The sequence below is a fragment of the Rhinolophus sinicus genome, linkage group LG06, assembly GCF_036562045.2.
Source record: "Rhinolophus sinicus isolate RSC01 linkage group LG06, ASM3656204v1, whole genome shotgun sequence".
NCBI lineage: Eukaryota > Metazoa > Chordata > Mammalia > Chiroptera > Rhinolophidae > Rhinolophus > Rhinolophus sinicus.
This window is the reverse complement of record NC_133756.1, coordinates 14,407,678-14,420,635: the sequence shown is the minus strand read 5'-3', so window position 1 is coordinate 14,420,635 and position 12,958 is coordinate 14,407,678. Positions and strand designations below refer to the sequence as shown.

General features: G+C 37.2%; 1 protein-coding gene across 5 annotated transcripts in view; it reads left to right on the top strand.

The window, feature by feature from the left end:
* FOXJ3 (forkhead box J3) overlaps positions 1–12,958 on the top strand; it is a 121,277-nt gene that overhangs the window by 81,141 nt on the left and 27,178 nt on the right. For 2 of the 5 annotated variants that reach the window (XM_019737166.2, XM_019737167.2), the window contains exon 6: positions 7,567–7,668. The exons of the other annotated variants lie outside the window; for them this stretch is intronic. In XM_019737166.2, coding sequence (XP_019592725.1) covers positions 7,567–7,668 — 102 coding nt within the window. The remainder of the gene's footprint in view (positions 1–7,566; positions 7,669–12,958) is intronic. 5 annotated transcript variants of the gene reach the window in all.

The window sequence follows — 12,958 nt, the reverse complement described above, 5'->3', positions numbered from 1 at the left end:
CTTTTAGGCAGTTAAAGGAGGTAAAAGCTTTTCTTTAGTCTGCTGGGTCTTTATTGCCTTCAGCTCAAAATAATCCACATACCAAATTGGCACATTCTGGGTGGCTTGTTCTGAGCCCCTGCCATGCTCAGTAGATGGAGTTGCAGTTGTCTAGTTTGTGAAACAGTAAAAGCCTGGGCTATGGGTATAGGAATGAGAAGATTCTCCAGAAAATTAGCATGGTATCAGATTTCTAAATATAAATCTGCAATTGTGTATAATACTGTCATTTTACCAGTTTAATTTCACAAATCTTCCTTCTGTAGATACTGTGTCATTCATTGTGCTGGGATGTTGTGATGTATACCAAGAAGGAGACAGGATACGACACATAATTCTAGCACAAGGACAGAGTATGCATAGAAAGTACTATAAGAAAAATGTAAAATGTTACTGTGTATAGAGGAAGGATGTTTTACTGGGGCTGTCTGGGAAGGCTTCATGGGTTATGGGACTTGGCTTTCAGGTGGAGGCAGGCAGGGCAAGGTAGAGAACAGCATTCATTGAGCGCATATTTATGTAGTATTGAGTGCCTGCCTTGAGCAGGCAATGTTCTGGGTGCTGGGGAAACAGGCATTCTCTGTTCTCGTGAAGTTTATATTTTGATGAGGGGTGGGGTGGGATATCAAGGCATGAGATAAGAGGCTGTGATCAGAGATCAAATAGGAGTGGAAAAGTAACAGGATTTGGGAGAGAATATAGTAGATCATTTTGTCTGGATGGGTGTTTCCTCTTTCATGTGAATTTACGTTATTCATGCCATTCATAGAGGGAGAGGGAGAGAAAGGGAGAGAAAGGGAGAGAGTGAGCCAGAGCATGAGAGGGCAAACCTTTTATGTTGTAAGCATAGAACTAAGGGGACAGGCCATACTCCCTCCTTAAGAAGCTCTTAAGCTCTTAAACTGATAATGTAGGGTAGCAGTAATGGTGCGTGTTGTCTCAGTGAAATTATTAGCTCCCCATTCATTCTCAAAATAGCATTCGGGTGATAAATTATGGGGTCACTTTTAAAGATAATGGTCTTGAGAACTGTAGGCCCATATAGCAGAGAGGTATAATTTAGTCAAAGAGTCAGAAAAGGTTTACTTGAAGATCTGATATTTCAGTGAAGACCTGTTAAGTGGACAGAAATACGGCAGATAACGTGAGTGGCTGGCAGTGTGAAAGAGTAAGGGGAACTTACATGTTGGTTTAAAAGAGGCCCAGAATTTCAAAGAACTGACAGTTTAGTATGGCTGAAATATAAGAGTCCAAGAAGTACAATAATTTCTTATTTTCATTTTTCCTATTTTATTAGTCCTTTTATTAATTAATGAATAAATATTCTCTTTGAACTTTTGCATTTTGCTTTTTAATTTAGCCTTGTCTGTTCAGTTCAGTCAAAGACTATATGGCTTATTTATAAATGACAAGTGCTAGAAGCTGCTTAGGGATAGAAAACAGGATTAGCTTCATAGTGCCTATGGGTTTTTATTTGAAGACGGACAAGCAGATATACTGTTCCAGGGGAACGGATGTCAAGGACTAGAAGAGGTTACTCAGTCTTAGGCAAGTCTTTGTTACAGAAACGCTTTGAGAGAATGAGTGCTCCAGATTAGTGCAGTTTCTCTCTTTATCACAGTAATCACAAAGACATATACTTTGTTCATTCTTTGATTGCCTCGTCTTTTTTTTAAACTTAAATCACATGTCTTGGTTATTCGTAATGTTCTTCTTTGCTTAACTGTAACCTGTTATACTAAAGCACTGGTTCTCAGTGTGTGAGGCCCTTGCAGAGGGTCCACGAAGTCAAAACTATGTTCGTAATAATACTAAGATGTTCCTTGCCTTTTTTACTCATAAATTTCCACAGGTTATATGACCTGTGATTTTGCCACAGATTGAGGGCAGAGGCAGATCAGAGAATCCAGTGGTTTTCTACTAAGCCAAGCATTAAAGCATTTTTCTTTTTTTTAATTGGGAAATTTTGGGGAACAGTGTGTTTCTCCAGGGCCCATCAGCTTCAAGTCAAGTCGTTGTCCTTCAGTCTAGTTGTGGAGGGCACATCTCAGCTCCAAGTCCAGTCACCATTTTCAGTCTTTAGTTGCAGAAGGCGCAGCCCACCATCCCATGCAGGAATTGAACCGGCAACCTTGTTGTTGAGAGCTCGTGCTCTAACCAACTGAGCCATCCAGCCACCCCATTAAAGCATTTTTTAAAAATGTAAAATAATGCCGTTCTTCTAAGTTTTTTTGTTTTGGTGATTATGTTTTTCATACAAAACAATATTTATGTTAATGTGCAATGCATTTGTTATTGTTATTTAAATAAATTAATACAAATTTCTTTTAATTTCTGGTCGGTAAATATCAATAGGTGTAACTCACATAAACAAAAGCTCTTTGGGATCCTCAATTACTTTTAATAGTGTAGAGGGGTCCTATGACCAAAAAGTTTGAGAACTATTGTGCTAAAGGAAGAGTTCCTGTCTTCCTAGGAGACGTTCCTTTAGAGCAAGGAAAAGATACCTGTCATGATTGAGTTCCTCCAGAAGTAAGCAAGGAATTGAGCCCAGGTAGTTTGAGGGGTGAGTCTAGGCAAGCGGAACAATTATCAAGTCACTCACCACTGTGAGCTCTTGGAGCTCAGTCCCACTGGGAACTCTGGGAGGCAGTTGAGAACTGTGGGGCAGCGAGCTGGCATGTTTATTCATCTGCTCTTCCCCTCTCACTGAGTGAGTGGTGCTGCCAGGTACACTGGCTTTTGTGCACTCTGGCCTGCCCTGCACAAAGCCAGAGCGTGCTGCCCAGCCAGCACCTCAGGCGGAGAGGTGCAGATGTTTGTAGTAAGTAAGTAGCCTTCAGAGTGTAGAGATGAATGCAGAGGGAATATGGCTGGCTTCTGGCAGTATTTATTACATTCCTTTTCTGTTGGTGGAGTGTCTATGTTTTCTCAGATCTCTGTGTAACCTTGTTTTTAATTTTTCACAGCCGCCTACATTTTTATAGTCTTTGACTTATTTCTTAAATTGGAACCCCCTCCCCCCACCCAGGAAATCCTTAAAAAAAACAAAAAACACCTTTTGTCTCTTTAAGGTGTATATAGAATGGGTATAGCTGTTCTTCTTAAAATAATAGACTGAAGGTGGATCTTTTGGAGTATATTGTTTCTTGTAATTCACAGACTTCCTGGTTACTAATTAATGTTTGCCTAAGTGCCTTGTTCAAGTTTTAAAATACAAGTGGACAAATTTAGTACTGTTAGCGGAAGTTGAAAAGGCTGTATGTAACTGTTCCTTATGGGTAGTGAAATCTCACATTTACTGTTTCTGTTGTATGCTTAACATAGGTAAGGTGCTTTGAAAGAATTATACTGTGTTCCCCCGAAAATAAGACCTAGCTGGACAATCAGCTCTAATGAGTCTTATGAAGCAAAAATTAATATAAGACCCGGTCTTATTTTACTATAATATAAAACCGGGTATAATATAATATATAATATAATATAACGTAATATAATATTAAAATATAATATAACATATACCGGTTTTGTATTAATTTTTGCTCCAAAAGATGCATTAGAGCAGATGGTCCAGATAGGTCTTATTTTCGGGGAAACACGGTATATAGGAAATAATGCCCCTGTTAGAAATGTAAAGTTTCTGAACATTTTAAGGCTAGTGCTGAGGATGGGGGGAAGTAGGTGGTAGGAAGTGGAAATTCTAAAAAACAAAACAAAACAAAAACAACCCTTCAGATTGTATTATATTTTGACAGGATTTAATGATCTGAAGTTCCTCTGTTAGTTTAAGAACAGTAAAATTATGAGTAAAACCAGGTCATGTTACAAAGTCGTAAGGTGTCACTTTTAAGTACAAAATTTAGGGGAAATAGTAAAAGCCTAGAAGTTAGGAGACCTAGTTTTAAAGTTATATGTTATAACTTAGATGTTTATTTAATAAATTAGATGTTTAAGTTATATGTTAAAACTTAGATGTTTATTCTGGCCATAGTTTTATTATATGGTCATAGTTTCTTTATATATAAATATAAGTGGATTGACAGCTGTACAGGCCTGGAAAAGACTCTCCCTTCTGAAATCCCACAAGTGCAAAGGCTCAGGTAGAAACATACTTGGCATGAGAAACAAGAGGCCAGTGTAGATGGCCTAGTGTGAGGAAGGAAGGGTAGTAGGACTTGACATTAGAGAAGTAAGAGGTAGGAGCCGGAAGAAGATTTTGTATGGCCTTGTATGCCTTTGTAATGACACGTTTTATTCAGAGGGCGGTGGAAGGCCATTGGAGGGGTATAAGCAAAGTAGTGACATAATGTGACTTACATTTTAACAGGATCATTCTAGCCACTGTGTGGGATATAAGCTGTAAGAGAACAAGGGTAGAAGCTGGGAGACAAGGAGGAAATTGCTGTGGATAGTTTTGCTTAAATCTTCTAATGCACTGTGTGGAAATTATTTGAGGGAGTAAAGGTCAGAGAGCTGTATAAACTCACTATCCTAAGCATGTTGGCCTCTGCAAAAAAACACAACATCTTCAATATCCAGCTTTTTTATTGGCACAAAGATGGGTGAATATGCGTTACTTTTTCTTAAAATTAGGAGTTACTGTATTTTGCCGTGTATGATGTGCTCATGTGTATAATACATACCCACGTTTTTGGCCCAAACTTTCAGGGAAAAAAAACACCTTTTGTTGTAATTTTTTTAATTCAAATTTTTATTTACATTTAGGTACTTGTTTTTTGTATTATAAAGGAACTTCAGCGTTTATTTTTTAACATATTATGGTACAAGAAATTTTATGTACCAGTAACAAATTTACGATATTTACACATCGTAGAAGGCTAAGAACTCTTCGTCATTGCAAGTGCATTGTAAGTTCAACAAAACCAATTATCATATTCCAGGGTATTATTTTGCATACAGATATCATTGTTGATTTCTAGAGTTACACTTTTAACTCATAAGCATAAATAAAAAAATTAAAAACATATAGATATGGAATTAGTACTACCCATGTATAATGTGCATTCTTATTTTTCCCTCACAAATCTGGGCAAAATAGTATGCATTATACATGGTAAAATGCGGTAAGTTGTGTTATAGGTCAAAGATGATTACAGGTTTAATCAGGAAGATAACTGGAGGATGGATGGATAAAGAGAAAAGAGGACATTCTTCTAGGCGGGATGCTCTGCATATTTGAGATTGCCATTGTGTTACTTGTGACTCAGTTTCTTCTGTTGCCTCCTTCCATTCTCATCCCCGGGCAACCCTGATCTGGGGAGAATTGACATCTTAATATCGATTATTCCAAGCTGTGAAAATGTCCCTATTTCTCCATTCATTCGGTCTTTAATTTCTCTCAGGAATGTTTTTTTAGTTTTCAGTGTAGAGGACTTGGATGTTTCCAGTTAGACTTAATCCTGAATATGTTGTTCTCGGATGCTGTATACTCTTTAAAATCCATTTTTTCTAGTTGCTTGCTGCTAGTATATAAAAATGTAATTAATTTTTGTATATTAACCTTGTATTATATAATCTTGTTAGTTCTAGTAGTTGTTTTGAAGATGCCTTGAAATTTTCTATGTAAACAGTTATGTAATCTGCAAACAGACAGTTTTGCTATTCCCTCCCCTGCCCTTTCCCAGCTTATTACAGTGACAAGAATCTCCAGCACAGTGTTGAATAGAAGTGGTGAAAGTAGGCACCCTTGCCCTTTTTTTCATTCTTAGGGAGGAAGTGTTCAGTGTTTCACCCCCTAAATATGACATAAGATGTAGGGTTTTTGTAGATGCCCTTTTTCAGATTGAGGACATTCTCTAATAAGCCTAATTGAGGTAAATCTAAAAAGCCAATAGATAAAATAGTAAATAGTAAAATGTATCCAAATAATCTAAAAGAAGATGGGAGTTGGGGGGGAGGGGAGAAAGGAACTAAAAACATGGAGGTGAAACAAAACAAAATTTAGATCTAAGTCTAACAGTATCAACAATTACATTAATGTTAATTGTCTAAATACCCAGTAAAAAGGCAGAGATTATCAAGATGCTAAAAAAGCAAGACTCAGCTAAATGCAACCTACAAGAGTCTTACCTTCAAGATGAGTTGAAAGTAATACATGGAAAAATATATACCATGCAGACAGTGAGCATAAGGGTAGAGTGATTATATGATACCAGATAAAACAGACTTTAAGACAGAGTATATCAGAGATTTTAAAACCATTTGATAAAGGAATAATTGATAATGACATAACAATTATAAATGTGAGTGTGACTAATAACAGAGCTTCAGAATACATGAAGCATAAGCTGACAATTAAAAATCAGTAAACATTGGAATACATTATCAAACGCCTTAATCTAATTCATATTAGAGAAAACTATACCTAACAACTATAGAATACATATTCTTTTCAAGTGCATACACATTCGCCAAGATAGTCCACATGCTGAGCTATATAGCAAGTCTCATAAATATGTAAAAGTTGGGTAATTTGCATGAAACCATACAGCACAGGTTTGCCTCTTCCTATGGGGGATTAGTGAGAATTAAGTAGTGAAACAGTAGTCTGGGCTGTGATGACTGAGTTGGGGTAAAAGAACATGAGATTTGCAGCTTTTTAAAGGAATCTTGTATTAGAGTACAGCTAAGTTGGCTGGCACCAAAATTGAAGCATAGACAGGGTTGTCTTCCACTTGTATTTCTGAAGCCCTTTTCCATTTTCACCTCAGTCTCAATGTGTACCCAGCACTGAAGTGCTAGATTTACCTTCTAGGGGTCACCCTTGTCTTGCTCTTTTTTCATTTCAATCAAGATGCCTGTTCTTCCCTACCCTCGTAGATCACCTGAGGAAAGAGATTTATGCTGAGGAATTAAGTGATAAATAGGTTAATCTTAGAAATGTGTCTCAGCTCTCATTTTCATCCAATAAGATTTTTTAAAAATGCATGTTCAGTTGGGATCATGTGTGGGACAAATGTTTTTTGCCAGAGAGGGAATATACATGGAGCTAGCATCGCCACAAATTGTTTGTATCTGCCCTTTAACTTTCAACACTGGAGTTAAACTCTCCTGAGGGCTCACCAAAGCAGTAAAAATAGTCTCTTAGGAAACCTATTTCCAAAGTTCTAAATGGAGAAAACCTTTTATATTGATTTTGACATTCATGTTAGCTTTATAAACAATGCATATGAAGTTGTATTATTTAGGATATTGTTCAGTTGCACTAACAGACAAAGGGAAAAAATAAAACAAAACTGAGAGGCCTAAAGCTGAGAGGTGTATTTCTCTCAGGTAAAAGTCTGAGCTGACAGTGGATCACATGGGTAACCAGCTGTTTCACAAGGTCATTCAGATGTTCATGTTCCTTCTAATCTTGTCATTCCAGTGTTGCCCAGTGATTTCAGATCATTTTCAGAAACAAAGCACAAAACTGGATGTTGGAGAATTTGACGAAATACCTTCAAATTGTGTTAAAGTTGCTGGATATACAAGCTAATAATTACTTATTTTGTTCTTGTATTTTAGGCCTCAACTCCATATAGCATAGATTCAGATTCTTTGGGAATGGAGTGTATTATTTCGGGAAGTGCCTCTCCAACTCTGGCAATCAACACTGTGACTAACAAAGTAATTGCATTTTTTTAAACACTTTTGAAATGTCATTGAGTAATACATTTAATTTGACTTTATAATAACAATAGAGTTCTATTAGTTTACAGATAATATTATTTGGCTAACCCATACATGGCAGCTTGAAAGCTGAATCTGCAATGTTCTGAGGTATACACAAGTTAAAAGAAAATATTTTTCTGGAAAAATTAGAAGATACTTATTGGGAAATTCTATATTAAATTCTTGGCACTGCCAGTTCCCATTGATAGAAGTTTTGAGTCAGTATTTTATTGAATCAGTTTGTTTCAAATCATTGATTACCCCTCTAAGTATGTGATTGAAAAAAGATTGTCAAATTCCCAGGGAGTCAACAGAATCAAAATAATTTGGAGAAACTTAGAGTTCATTGGAATCGTGGTCACCCTGTTTCATGGTATTCAAGTCTAGGTACATACCCAGGAACAGTATGTGGTAGTTTGGTGCATTTCTTTCATTCGTTCTCCCTTCTCCTGCCCCTCCCTGCTCCCCTGCGCCCCCTCTCTCCTTTCTTAGTTTCATATCTCATAACCTCAACAGGTCTGGGAGGCTCATGAAGTAACTCAGTCCTATGCATCTACTTCCTCCCTTACTAGACCATAAGTACCTTGAAGCCATACATTTCTCACACTTGTGCTCATACTCTCTTTCAGTCTTGCTTTCGCCTTCTCCCTCTCTCTTCCTTGTGTTCACTTGCTCTTGCTTTATCTTTGTCTCTCACTCTTCCACTTCCTCATGGCACACATAAACATAAACACATACATATACAGATTGCACTAGTATACTTAGGAATTTTTATTTGTAGAAAGATAATGAATAAATAGATTATATAATCAGAGTGATTCCGATTTCCAGTTTAGAAAGGAGACTGGCAGTTGAAGTATAGAGTTATGATTTTTGCCAAATATCAATCCACGGAATGATTTCATCAGAGTCACTTAGGGGAGGTATGTGACTCTGTGTGTGTGTGTGTGTGTGTGTGTGTGTGTGTGGTGGTGGTGGTGGTGGTGGTGGTGGTGGTGGTGGTAATTCCCAGATTCCATTGTAGGCCTACCAAATAAGTTATTTTATCCTTGTGGATAGGGCCCAGAAATCTGTACTTTTAAGAATCATCCCTAATGATGCCCAGCTAGACTTGAGAATTTCTGGGGAAGCAGATGGGTTGGAATCAGAAATATCCAATACTGCTCTTTGCAGTAGTCCAAATAGGAGATATTGAGGCCTAACTAAACACAGACAGTTGTGGCTATTAGGGAACAGTTAGGAAATAGTAATGCTAAGACTTCATGACTAAATAATATGGGGGTCATAAGCTGGAATTTTTGGACTTCTGCTTCCAGATATACTGGAATAGCTAGAATCAGATTAACCCTTCTCCCTATCTATATAAAGTACCACTCATACCACCAATAAAAAAGAAGGGGGAGGCACTGGACAACAAGATAGCCAGGACTTCAGGGGCCAACATCCCGGAAAAAAGGAAAACACATTGAGATAAGTCCTGCAGATTTTCCCTTGGTACATTTCCCAATTCTCATGGCATAGAGGCTAAATAGAAAGCAGCTGCGTAGAGCAGTCATTGAGCTAGGGAGACAAAAACTGGAGTTTGCAGCTACCAGTCAGGGTTTGAGGACTAAGATCCCGAAATATCTCACAAATGAGCTCAACTTTTTGCAAGCAGTATCTACTTAAGGCATTGGCTAACTCCTACCTTGTGTGTGCTTGGGCTCAGATACAGACAAATCAAGTAGGTTTCTTCACTAGCCAGAATTCAGCAATCTTACAGAGAAGAAGGGAACAAAAAATTGTAGTTTGTCGATCTTTTAAGGAGGAGGGAGCTGTGGTAAACTCCCCAAGCTTGTAAGTTGATGCCTCAGAAGGGTTATGTTCTGTGAGTAAGAGCAAACCAAAATAGACCAGTCTCAAATTGTTATTCTTCTACTTTCCAAAAGAAAACAGAATTATTTCTGGAAGAAAATAACATCACCTTGAGCTTTTGTAAGTTTTCATAAGTAAGATCTCATCTTCAGTCAAAATGGACATTCCAGGAAACAGTACCAATTAATTAAATACCAAGGGGAATGGGTGAGAAGTATAAACATCTACAAGTGATCTAGATAATGATTCTAAAATAACTGACTAACATGATCAAGAAAATAGATGAATTATAGAAAATTTATCAGGAAATTGTAATCTATGTGGAAGAATCAAGAGGAAACTGTAGAACTGAAAAATCTAACTGAAATTAAGAATTTATTAGATGGGTTTAACAACAGATTAGACACATCAGAGGAGAGAATTAGTGGACTAGAAGGTAGGTCATTAGAAAATACACAGATTGGTCCCCTGTCACCTCTGCTTTTCAACATAGTGTTGGAAGTCCTTGCCAGAGCAATCAGGCAAGAGAAAGAAATAAAGTCATCCAGATTGGGACTGAAGAAGTTAAATTATCATTCTTTGCAGATGACATGATGCTATATAGAGAAAACCCTGAAGACTCCACCAAAAAGCTATTGGAAACAATCAACGAATACAGTAAAGTTGCTGGCTACAAAATCAATGTACAAAAGTCCATTGCATTCCTATATACTAACAATGAAATCTCAGAAAAAGAAATACAAAAAACAATTCCTTTTGCAATTGCAGCAAAAAGAATAAAATACCTAGGAATAAACTTAACCAAGGATGTGAAGGACCTATATGCTGAAAACTATAAGACATTTTTGAAAGAAATTGAAGAAGACACAAAGAAATGGAAAGACATTCTGTGCTCATGGATTGGAAGAATCAACATAGTTAAAATGGCCATATTACCCAAAGCAATATACAGATTTAATGCAATCCCCATCAAAATCCCAATGGCATTTTTTAAAGAAATAGAACAAAAAATTCATCAGATTTGTTTGGAACCACAAAAGACCCCGAATAGCCAAAGCAATCTTAAGAAAAAAGAACAGTACTGGAGGTATCACACTCCCTGACTTTAAGCTTGTACTACAGGGCTACAATAATCAAAACAGCATGGTATTGGCAGAAAAACAGACATATAGACCAATGGAATAGAATTGACAACCCAGAAATAAAACCACATAAATATGGACAGATAATTTTTGACAAAGAAGCTAAAAACATACAATGGAGGAAAGACAGCCTCTTCAATAAATGGTGCTGGGAGGATTGGATAGCCACGTGCAAAAGAATGAAACTAGACTGCTATCTGTCACCATGTACCAAAATTAATTCAAAATGGACCAAAGACTTAAGCATAAGACCTGACACAATAAACTGCATAGAAGAAAACCTAGGTACTAAACTTACGGACCTTGGGTTCAGAGAGCATTTTATGAATTTGACTCCAAAGGCAACGGAAGTAAAAGCTGAAATAAATGAATGGGACTATATGAAACTTAAAAGCTTCTGCACAGCAAAAGAAACCATCGACAAAGAGACAACCAACTGAATGGGAGAAGATTTTTGCAAACAGTGCCTCCGATAAGGGGCTAATATCCAAAATATACAAGGAATTCATGAAACTCAACAACAAAAAAACAAACAGCCCAATTGAAAAATGGGCAGAGGACCTGAAGAGACATTTCTCCAAAGAGGACATACAAATGGCAAATAGACATGAAAAAATGCTCAACATCACTAATCATCAGAGAAATGCAAATCAAAACCACAATGAGATATCACCTCACCCCAGTCAGAATGGCTATTATCAACAAGACAAATAGTAACAAGTGTTGGAGAGGCTGTGGAGAAAAAGGAACCGTCATACACTGTTGGTGGGAATGCAGACTGGTGCAGCCATTATAGAAGGCAGTGTGGAGGTTCCTCAAAAAATTCCTAATAGAATTACCATATAACCCAGCAATCCTTCTCCTGGGTATCTACCCAAAAAATCTGAAAACATTTATCCATAAAGACACGTGTGCTCCAATGTTCATTGCAGCTTTGTTTACGGTGGCCAAGATGTGGAAACAACCAAAATGCCCTTCAATAGATGAATTGATAAAGAAGTTGTGGTATATATACACAATGGAATACTATTTGGTGGTAAGAAAAGAGGATATAGGAACATTTGTGACAACATGGATGGATCTTGAAAGTATAATGCTAAGCGAAATAAGTCAGAAAAAGCAGAGAACCATATGATTTCACTGATATGTGGTATATAAACCAAAACAACAAAAGAACAAGACAAACAAATGGGAAACAAAAACTCATAGACACAGACAATAGCTAAGTGGTTACCAGAGGGTAAGGGGGGGGGTAGGAGATGAAGGTAAGGGGGATCAAATATATAGTAATGGAAGGAGAACTGACTCTGGGTGGTGAACACACAATGGGATTTATAGATGATGTAATACAGAATTGTACACCTGAAATCTATGTAATTTCACGAATAATTGTCACCCCAATAGAAAAAAAAACAAACAACACAGAATGAAACACAAAGAAAAAGAAAATTCAGAAAAGCTTAAGAAAGAAATGGGCTATGGGGGAAATGTTAAACTTCCATGTTTCCCTGAAATAAGACCTAGCCAAACCATCAGCTCTAATGCGTCTTTTGGAGCAAAAATTAATGTAAGACCTGGTATTCTATTGTATTCTATTGTATTCTATTCTAATTATACCTGGTCTTATATAAGACTCGATCTTATTTTAATATAAGACTGGGTCTTATTTTAATATAGGTCTTATTTTCAAAGAAACACGGTAGTAGCTGAAGTCAACAAATAAGGGGTTGGTTTTTTGTAAAGATTAATAAAATTGATAAGGGAATTCTGTTTCCAGACAAGATGGAATAATGGTCTAGATTTACTCTGCTACCTGAAGCAACTTAGAAAAAATATATAGACAAAATACGAGTATATGAAACTGGTTTTTAAGAGTTTGGGTCTTCAGGACTGTGATTCCTGAGAAATGGTAAACAAACGAGATGAGCTTCACGATTGTCGTAGCTTACTGCCTGGATAAAGTTTCCAGGGTACAGAGGTCTCCTTGAGTTAAGGAGGTGGAACTGAAAGATCATGGAACCCAAGGTGACGAGATGTTACAGAGCAGCATACCAGAGAGGAGAGAATTCCAGAGATATATTTGGAGCTTTCTCCTTGCAACTGGATACATCTCAGTGTGTAAGGAAGCTACCAGAATCTAAGGAAAGAATAATCTAAAAGGATTAGTGTGGACAATCATTGAGGCTCATGCAGGGTCAGGCATGGTTACTGTTCCCACCAGAGTGAAATACTTCATAATTCACAGGCCA